This window comes from Saimiri boliviensis, chromosome 9 (assembly GCF_048565385.1).
Source record: "Saimiri boliviensis isolate mSaiBol1 chromosome 9, mSaiBol1.pri, whole genome shotgun sequence".
NCBI classification, from domain to species: Eukaryota; Metazoa; Chordata; class Mammalia; order Primates; family Cebidae; genus Saimiri; species Saimiri boliviensis.
In genome coordinates, this window is record NC_133457.1 from 31,466,950 (window position 1) to 31,477,275 (window position 10,326).

At 39.6% G+C, this 10,326-nt stretch overlaps 1 protein-coding gene across 1 annotated transcript; it reads left to right on the top strand.

Annotated features, from left to right (window-relative positions):
• Positions 1-564: 564 nt before the first annotated feature.
• On the top strand, positions 565-2,411 carry LOC120368337 (periplakin-like). Its single transcript, XM_039480316.2, has one exon. It carries the CDS (start codon positions 1,207-1,209, stop codon positions 1,570-1,572), a length of 366 nt encoding a protein of 121 aa, XP_039336250.1. The 5' UTR covers positions 565-1,206; the 3' UTR covers positions 1,573-2,411.
• Positions 2,412-10,326: the final 7,915 nt, after the last annotated feature.

Genomic DNA, 10,326 nt, shown 5'->3' on the forward strand with positions numbered 1-10,326 from the left:
CCTCCCACAGCCTCCAGCTCTGCCTGCCCTACCTGGGCCCAGCTGAATCAGCTCCTCCATGCTGTACCTGTCCATGGCTGCTGCACAGGCCAGGCTGTTCGGGGAGCCGGCAGGGAGGAAGGCCAGGCAGGAAAGAGGGAAGGGGTGGGAAGCGGAGGGAGGGCCAGGCCCACCCATGCCCTGGGAACAGCAACTCCTCCTCACAGCCACCCCTTAGTCAGTTGACGGAGCTGAAGCCCAGCAGACCCGCCTGGGGGTGCAGGGGACTGGCCTGCCTGCAATCCCAGAGAGCCCTCCGGCACCAGCTCATGCATCTTCCCTACCGTGCCTGCCCTGCCCAGCAGACCCCACCCTGCAGCCTCCCCTTCCCGCTGCAGGCCCCACTAGCCCAGCCCTGCCACCCCACCCTCCCACCCACATATATATATAAACAAAAAGTGTGCATATATATATAATAAAAAGTGTGTGTGTGTATATATATATATATATATATATATATATATATATATATATATTTTTTTTTTTTTTTCCGGAGCTCCTCCTCTACAGAGTCTAAATCATTTGCAACATTTTGTCCGACTTGTTGAAAAACATCTCTTCCTGCCTGTACCTCCCACAGAGAGAATGCTGGGAAAACTTTTGCACACTCTTAGAGCTGGAGGGCCTGAAGGGTGACCTCATCAGACAGAGGAGAGTCCGAGGCACACAGAGGCAGGGGTCAAGGCTGCACAGCTAGTTAGCGACAAAGCCAGGACTGCACGGGGCTCTGGCCTTTCCAGCACAGCTTTTTCCAGACCTCACATTTTTCTTGCCCAGCTTGCTCTCTGAAGGTCTGGAGTTGAAGATTCAAGTTCATTCGGCACCTACCAGAGAATCCCAGCTGGGGACGCCTGCAGCCCTCTCCTGGCCTTGATTCAAGACACCTCCTTTCCTTGGGATTTAAGCTGTCACTGGGGGATGATCAGTTCTGTTGGTTCCCTTGCTGCTTCCCAGCCTGCCCCGAAGCAACCTGAGAAATAAGTGGAAGGGACAGCTTGGAGGTGCCAGGCCTAATGTCCTCACTCATTTTACAGATGAGGAAACCGAGGCCCAGAGGAGGGAAACGGCCTGCAGTGGGTAATGCCTCCTGAAGGCCCGGGATGCTAAAGTTCCTCCTCTGTGATCTGTTCCCACCTCCTCCAGCCCCCATCAGAAGCACCAGGGAACATGGATTCTCATTTCAGTTCAGCCAGTCCTCCTTGGGGTGACCTCAGTTCAGCCTCAAGGCAGTCCATCGTGGTCATCCACCCCGACATGGGCCACGAGCTGTCCCCGGAGGAAGCCCACCGCGCCGGGCTCATTGACTGGAGCATGCTTGTGAAACTCAAAAGCCAGGAGTGTGACTGGGAGGAAATCTCAGTGAAGGGGCCCAACGGGGAGTCCTCAGTGATACACGACAGGAAGTCTGGCAAGAAGTTCTCCATCGAAGACGCCCTGCAGAGCAGCAGGTTGACCCCTGCTCAGTATGACTGTTACGTCAACAAGGACATGTCCATCCAGGAGCTGGCGGTCTTGGTATCTGGGCAGAAGTAGGCACAGCCCTTGCAACTCTTCTTAGTGGCAGATGCTGGCCCTCTCTTACGACGCAGTGACCTCCATGATGTCGTCTTCTCCCTGGCCCTGTGCAGGCCAAGCATTTTATAAACACCCTCGCTGCCAGGCTGTCAGAGTCCAGCCCACATATGGGACAGACACTGGCTGAAGACAGGCAACTCTCATCCCGACCACCATTCACTCTGAGTGACCCACTTCATCCTCCAGTGATTGGACAAATCCGATACCCCTTTTTCCTCCCCTTTCCCATACACTCCCAGCAACAAACTCCTCGTGATAGTGGCACACAATCTGCAAACCACTAAAGGACAAGCCGACCACAGCGGCCAAACCCACTCAGTGCAGCATGGGCACTGGCACAGCAGACAGTGACACTCTGCCCTACAAGGGACTAGGTCCATTGGGGCTGCTGCCCGTCATGACATCTCTCCAGATTTTGGACTTAAAACCAACTTTCCATCAGAGAAGACTCCTCCATAGTTACTCTGCTCATGAAACAGATCTGGGCTCCATGCCAGGGAAGGCAAACAGAAATCACAAGTGTCCAGCCCTCTAGAGTGGACAGTAATTGTCAGCCGGACTGTCCCAGCACCAATAGAGAACACTTCACAGTTCTGGCACTGAAATCCTTTGATAGTGGATTGTTGCTGTTAGCCTTGGTTTCAGTGCCTTACAAGTCTGGCTTACTATCTCATTGATATTTAGGTATGCAAAACAGTTGATCATTCACCAAGCAAATTTCTGTTTCTCTGTATCTCATGTATAACAGAAAACGGGAACAATAGGGAACTTATTTACAGCATAAAAATAAACCTGGTGGCTGGAATCTATATACATATATATATGTATGTGTGTGTGTGTGTGTGTATACATATGTATATGTATGCATATATATGTAATATAAATATATATATATTTTGTTTTTAATTCTATTTTTTTGTTTTCAATAAATAAAAACATATTTATTGATTTGTGTACATTTAAGCATCCTTGCATCCAGGAATAAAACCCACTTAATCATGATGTATTATATTTTTGATGTGCTGTTGGATTCAGTTCGCTAGTATTCTGTTGAGGATTTTTGCATTTATATTCATCAGGGATATTGACCTTGGCTTGCTTTTATGGTGTTCTTGGCTGATTTTGTTATCAGGGTGATACTGGCTTCATAAAATGAGTGAGGGAGGAATCCTTCCTTCTTGATTTTTTGGAATAATTTCAGTAAGATTGGTATCAGACTTCTTGGTACATCTGGTAAAATTTGGCTGTGAATCCATGTGGTCCTGGGCTTTTTTGGTTGGAATAATTTTTATTACAGCTTCAGTTTTATAAAAGAAAAATCAGTATCTGCAAAGCACAGTAAAGCAAAGGACAATAAAACCAGGTATTTGTGTTTGTGTTCATGAGGGATATTGGTTTATAGCAAGCTTTTTTTAAATCCACGGCCTATGGGCTGCATGCAGTCCAGAATAGCTTTGAATGAAGCCCAACACAAATTTGTAAACTTTCTTAAAATGTGAGATTTTTTTGCAATTTTGGTTTTTGTTTTTGGCTCATCAGCTATTGTTAGTGTTACTGTATTTTTTTTTTCTTTGAGATGGAATCTCGCTCTGTCACCAGGCTGGAGTACAACAGCCCAGTCTTGGCTCACTGCAACCTCCGCCTCCTTGGTTCAAGCAATTCTCCTGCCTCAGCCTCCCAAGTAGCTGGGACTACAGGTGTGCGCCACCATGCCTGGCTAATTTTTGTATTTTTAGTAGAGATGGGGTTTCACTATGTTGGGCAGGATGGTCTCAATCTGTTGACCTGGTGATCCACCTGCCTCGGCCTCCCAAAGTGCTGGGATTACAAATGTGAGCTGCCGTGCCCGGCCAGTGTTAGTGTATTTTATGGGTGGCCCAGGGAAGCCAAAAGATTGACAGCCCTGGTCTGTAGTTTTCTTTTAATAGCTTTATCTGGCTTTGGCATCAGGGTAATGCTATCTTCATAGAATGAACTGGTAAGTATTACTTCCTTTTCAATTTTTTAAAAGAGTTTGTATAGAATAGCTATTATTTCTTCCTTAAATATGTGGTAGAATTCACCAGTGAATTCATTTGAGCCTTGAATTTTCTTAAAGGGAAGATTTAAAAATATTGATTTTTAAAATAGATAAGTGTATTCACGTTTTAAATTTCTTCTTGCGTGGGTTTTGGTAATTTGCCTTTCAATTCAGAAGTTGTTGAATTTATTGGCGTAAAGTTGTTCATGATATTTCCATATTATTCTTTTAATATTTGTAGAATCTGTAGTGATGTCACCTCTTTCATTTCTGCTGTTGGTAATTTGTGTCTTTTTTCTAATCTATATGATTACAGGCTTTATTGATTTCAAATAACTGTCTTTTGGTTTCATCAGTTTCTTTATTTTTCTGTTTTTTATTTCTTTAATTTCTACTTTGGTTATTATTATATCATTTTTCCTGCCTACTTTCGTTTTATTTGTTCTTTTGCTGCTAGTTTCTTAAGGTAGAATCTGAAATTCATTGACTTGAAACCTTCCTTAATTTTTAGATCTGGGTTGAGTGCTGTAAATTTCTTATTAAGTATTGCTTTAATGACATCTGATATGTTGTGTTTTCATCTTGTTCAGTTCAAAATACTTTCAGATTTCCATTTTTATATACTTTTTTGATTCATGAGTTATTTAGTAGTATTTAAATTAGCTTTCAATGATTTGAGAATTTTCTATGGATATTTCTGTTATTGTTTTTTAAGAATTCCATCATGGTCAGAGAACATACTTTGTATAACTTGAATCCTTTTGATTTATTAAGAGCTATCTCATAGCTCAGAATATGTTCTATCTTGGCAAATGTTTCATAGGACTTTGAGAAAAATATATATTCTGATATTATTAGGCATGATGTTCTATAAATATCAATCAACTCATGTTGATTGATAGTATTTTTCCAGTCTACTCTATCCTTATTGATTTTTCCACTTGTTCTATTAGTTATTGAGAAAATATTGAAATCTCCAACATAATTATGGATTTATCTATTTCTCTGCATTACTGTCAGTTTTGGTTTCATGTGTTTTCAAAGTCACTCATTATTAGGTACGTAAATATTTATGATTGTTACATATTTCTGATTATCTTTTTGTCATGATATGTACTTTTTAATTAATATTTTTTGCTCTAAACTATATTTTTTTCTAACAATATAGCCACTGCCACTTTCTTCTTACTAGTGGTAACATGGGGTGGGTGTGTGTGTGTGTGTGTGTGTGTGTGTGTGTGATATAATTTGGATGTGTGTCCCTGCCCAAATCTCATGTTGAAATATAGCAATGTTGGAGGTGGGGCCTGGTGGGAGGTGATTAGATCATGGAGGTGGATTTCTGATGAGTGGCTTTGTATCTTTTGGTGCTTTCCTTGTGATAATGAGTGAGTTTTTTCAAGATCTGACTATTTAAAAATGTGTGGCACCTCCCACTCCTCTCTCTTGTTCCTGAAGTGCCTGTTTCAACTTTGCCTTCTGTCATGAGTAAAAGCTCCCTGAGGCTTCCCCAGAAGTAGATGCCACTATGACTCCTGTATAGCCTGCAGAACCATGAAGCAATGAAACCTCTCTTCTTTTAAGTTACCTAGTCCTCTCTCTTGTTTCTGAAGCGCCCATTCCAACTTTGCGTTCTGCCATGAGTAAGAGATCCCTGAGTCTCAGGTATTTCTTTTTTTGTTTTCTTCAACTTTTATTTTAAGTTCAGGGGTACATATGCAGGATGTGCAGATTTGTTACAAAGGTAAATGTGTGCCATGATGGTTTGCTGCACAAATCATCCCATCTCCTAGGTATTAAGCCTAGCATCTATTAGCTATTTTTCCTGATGCTCTCCCTCCACTCACCGCCATCCTCCAACAGGCCCCAGTGTGTGCTGTTCACCTTCATGTATCCATGTGTTCTCATCATTCACCTCCCACTTAAGAACAAGGGGTGTTTGGTTTTCTGTTCCTGGATTAGTTTGTTGATGATAATGGGTTCTAAATCCATCCATGTCCCTGCAAAGGACATGATCTTGTTCCTTTTTATGACTTCATGGTATTACATGGTGTATATGTACCATGTTTTTTATCTAGTCTATCACTGATGGATATTTACAGTTATTCCATGTCTTTGCTATTGTGAACAGTGTTGCAATGAACATATGTGTGCATGTGCCCTTTTAAGAGAATGATTTCTATTTCTTTGGGTATATGCCCAGTAATGGGATTGCTGGGTCAAATGCTGTTTCTGCCTCTAGGTCTTTGAGGAATGGCCACAATGTCTTCACAATGGTTGAACTAATTTACATTCCCACTAATAGTGTAAAAGCATTTCTTTTTCTCAGCAACCTTGCTTGCATCTGTTGTTTTATGTCTTTTTAATAATAGCCATTCTGACTGATGTGAGACATCTGACTCACATCAATACCAAATGCAAATCAATACTATACATCAGTCGGATGTATCTCACCGTGGTATTGATTTGCATTTTTCTCATGATTAGTGATGTTGAGCTTTTTTTCATGTTTGTTGGTAGCATGTATGTCTTCCTTTGAGAGGTGTCTGTTCATGTCCTTTGCCCACTTTTTAATGTTTTCTTTCTTGTAAATTTGTTTAAGTTCTTTGTAGATTCTGGATATTTGACCCTTGCCAGATAAATAGATTGCAAGTATGATTTTTATATATATATATATATATAAATCTTATACTAGGATACTTCCCTTTCTGGCCTTTTGCTATTTTTTCAAAGATTCCACTTGAATATATGTTATAAACAACACAATACATTGTTATTATTTTTATTTAAATAGTAAATTACCTCTAAAGATTTCTATTCATTGATTAGTCTTCTCTTTATGTGTTGTGTTTTCCTGCTCCTTTCCATGACTGGTGATTTTTGATGAGATGACAGACATTGTTAACTTTAACTTGTTGAGTGCTGGATATTTTTGTATTCCCATAAATTTTCTTGAGCTTTGTTCTCACGTGCAATCAAGTTACTTGGAAACAATTTGACTTTTTTAGGTCTTGCTCTTATGGTTTTTCAGGTGGTCTCAGAGCAGTCCTCAGTCTAGAGCTAAGTATTCCTACTGCTGAGATAATGCCTTTCAGAGTAATCTAGAATAGATTGCAAAAGTTTTCTCCCATTCTGTAGGTTGTCTATTTACTCTTGATAGCTTCTTTTGCTGTGCAGAAGCTCTTCATTTTAATTAGATATCATTTGTCAATTTTTGCTTCTGTTGCAGTTGCTTTTGGCTCAGGTATTTATTTATAGCAGTGTGAGAATAGACTAATATAATGTGTATATATATTTACTTTCTTTTATTTTTACCTTCTTGTGTCTTTTTGTTTAAAGTGTATTTCTTGTAGGCAGCATATAGTTGAACCTTGCTTTTTTACTGTGGTAAAATATGCCTAACAAAAATTTACCACTTTGAAGTATACAGTTCTGTGTCATCAAGTACATTCACATTGTTGTGCAATCAACCATTGTCTATCTTTAGAACTTTTTCATCTTCCTGAATAGAAATTCTGTGCCCATTAAACTCTAATTTCCCATTCTCCACTCCCTAAAGACCCTGGTATCTATTGTTCTAGTCTGCTTTTCTGTCTCTATGAATTTGACAAAATTTAAGTTATTCTGGAACCTCATGTAAATGGAATCATATATTCTTGCTTTTGTGTCTGGCTTATTTTACTTAGCGTAGTACCCTCGAGTTTTATTCATATTGTAGCATAAGTCAAAATTTCCTTTCATTTTAAGGCTGAATGATATTTCTTTGCATGTATGTACCACATTCTGTTTATCTGTCCACACATTAATGGATACTTTAATTGCTTCCACTTTTTGGCTGTTGTGAATAATGCTGGTATGAACATGGATATACAAATATCTGTTCAATGCCCTGCTTTTACTTCTTTTGGGTATATGCATAGAAGTGAAATTGCTGGATCAGATCATAATTCTATGTTTAATTTTTTAGGGAATTGATACAGTGTTTTCCACAGTGATCGTACCACTTTACATTTCCACCAGCAAAGTAGAAGGGTTCCAATTTCACCACATCTTTGCCAATATTTATTACTTTTATTTTTTTCTTTTTAAAATAATAGCCATCCTAATGGGTGTGAAGTGACATCTCATTGTAGTTTTGATTTTCATTTCCCTAAAGTGATGGTTTGAATGTGTTTCCTAAAATTTGTGTGTTGCAAACTTAATTACCATTGTAACAGTATAAAGAGGTAGAGCCTTTAAGAAGTGATTAGCTCATGATGGCTCTGCTCTTATGAATGGATTAATGCCATTATCACAGGAGTGGGATAGCATTTTACTTTATTTTATTTTTTTGAGATGGAGTCTCGCTCTTGCTGCCCAGGCTGGAGTGCAATGGCAAGATCTCTGCTTACTGCAAACCACAAACTCCACCTCCCGGGTTCAAGTGATTCTTCTGCCTCAGCCTTCTGAGTAGCTGGGATTACAGGCATGCGCCATCATGCCCAGCCAATTTTTGTATTTTTAGTAGAGACAGGGTTTCTCCATGTTGGTCGGGTTGGTCTTGAACTCTCGACCTCAGGTGATCTGCCTGCCTCAGCCTTCCAAAATGCTGGTATTACAGGCATGAGCCACTGCACCCGGCTGGGAGTGGGATAGTTATCTTTCTTTTGTTTTGGACTTTTTTGGATTAATCAAATATTTTAATAATCAAGTATTTTTAAAATTATCCCATTAATCTCTTTTGTTTGCTTATTAGTTATAACTCCTTGTTTATTAACTTAGAGATTATTTAAGGATTTATACTATACATGTTTTACTTTTCAAAGGTTTCCTCCAAGTATGACTGTCTTCTACCTGGGACATTGGCTTTTTCCTGCCTTTGGACTCAGACTGGCATTTATATGATCAGCTCTCCTGCTGTCCGACTTCTGAGGCCTTTAAATACAGACTGGAATTACACATTCGGCTCTCCTGGGCCTCTAGGTTACCAACTGTAGATCTTGGGACTTACCTCAGCTACCATAATTGTGAGAGCCAACTCCTTATTTTATATTTGATATGATGTTTACATGTAATATAATGCCATGTCTAATGATATATCTGACTGTTTCTGATTATCTGAAGAATGCTAATGTAGATTTTGATGTGAAGAGTTGTTCTAGAGGAAAAAGATTTTAAGGATGAGATTTTAAGGAATTGTTTCCAGGGTTTTTGGAATTAACTGTTTAATCTGATTAGATTTTAAGATGCTAATAGTATTATTTCTAGTAGTAAAGAGAGCACTGATAGTCCGTAGCGTATCTGGGAATAGAAATAAACAAAATATCTCCACTGGATACTCATAATCAGCCATCTAAAAGAGACAAGAAACTGGATGACTCTGTATATGATTCTCTCAAACATTTTTGGAAAACTAATTAATATAATAAGATTAGTTGATTGTTAGTAATGTTATGAAGTGGTGAAAGCAAAGGACAGGTTCAGGAATTCTAATTCCCAGATCAAGCACTGCACAAATGACCTGAAGCCTTCTGCGTGTGCCCTAAAGTGGATGCTTATCTCCTGTACCTTTGGGACTGTGATTGTTGAAAAATCAAACTTAGAACCTAATTCTGTGACTGCTTTAATTACAATGCAAGTTGAACTCCTGGCCTTACAGATTGTCTAATATTAAAGTGAGGATATTGACTAGAAAAGAATAAGATCCCCTAAGTTGGGATGGGGACATGTGAGAAATCCCTGATAAAGTTGGGTATGTTAAGCTCCTTAATTCTGATGAGTCTTCTTTGCCCATGGAAGGGACTTCTTCAGCAGGTAGTTGCCTGTTTATCTGTGTCTGCAAGAATTAACCCTACATTGCCTGAGGAAACTTTAATGGCTTCCCCTGAGGCAGTTGACAAGTCAATGCTCATTCTCCTGAAGACTCACATAACATCTCTTTGTAACTATACCTGTAACTAGACTCAAGTACCAGCAGGTCCCTAACTAAGGGTGAGGTACCATGTATGATCCATGAAGAGATGGACTATCTTCTAAAAGAACTACCTGAATTTTCTAATCTATACAGACAAATTCAGGGAACATGTGTAGGAATATCTATTAAAGATAGGAGATAATGATGAAAGGAACAAAAAGCTGGATCAGGCTGAATTTATTGACATGGAGTCACTAAGCAGAGGTTCTGCATGTAATGTTGTAGCTCTGGGAGTTAGGAAGAACTGTAACAGTATGTTTGGATGGTTGGCTGAAACGTGGACCAAAGGGTGACCCATGGTGAGTGAATTAGAAATGCTGAACCTGCCTTAGTTTGATATAGAGGAAGGAATTTAAAGGCTTAGGGAGACTGGAATATTAAAATGGATTTGTCACTTAAATGTAAATAGGCTAAATGCCCCAATTAAAACATACAGACTGGCAAATTGGATAAAGAGTCAAGACCCATCAGTGTGCTGTATTCAGGAGACCCATCTCCTGTGCAAAGACACACACAGGTTCAGGACTAAGAAACTCACTCAAAACTGCATAACTACATGGAAACTGAATAACCTGCTCCTGAATGACTACTGGGAAATAACTAAATTAAGGCAGAAATAAATAAGTTCTTTGAAACTAATGAGAACAAAGGCACAACATACCAGAATCTCTGGGACACAGTTAAAGCAGTGTTTAGAGGGAAATTTATAGCACTAATTGCCCAGAGGAGAAAGCAGGAA

What these genes read in the sequence shown, in the direction of transcription:
- LOC120368337 (XM_039480316.2), top strand. Translation starts at nt 1,207, where the DNA reads ATGGATTCTCATTTCAGTTCAGCCAGTCCTCCTTGGGGTGACCTCAGT.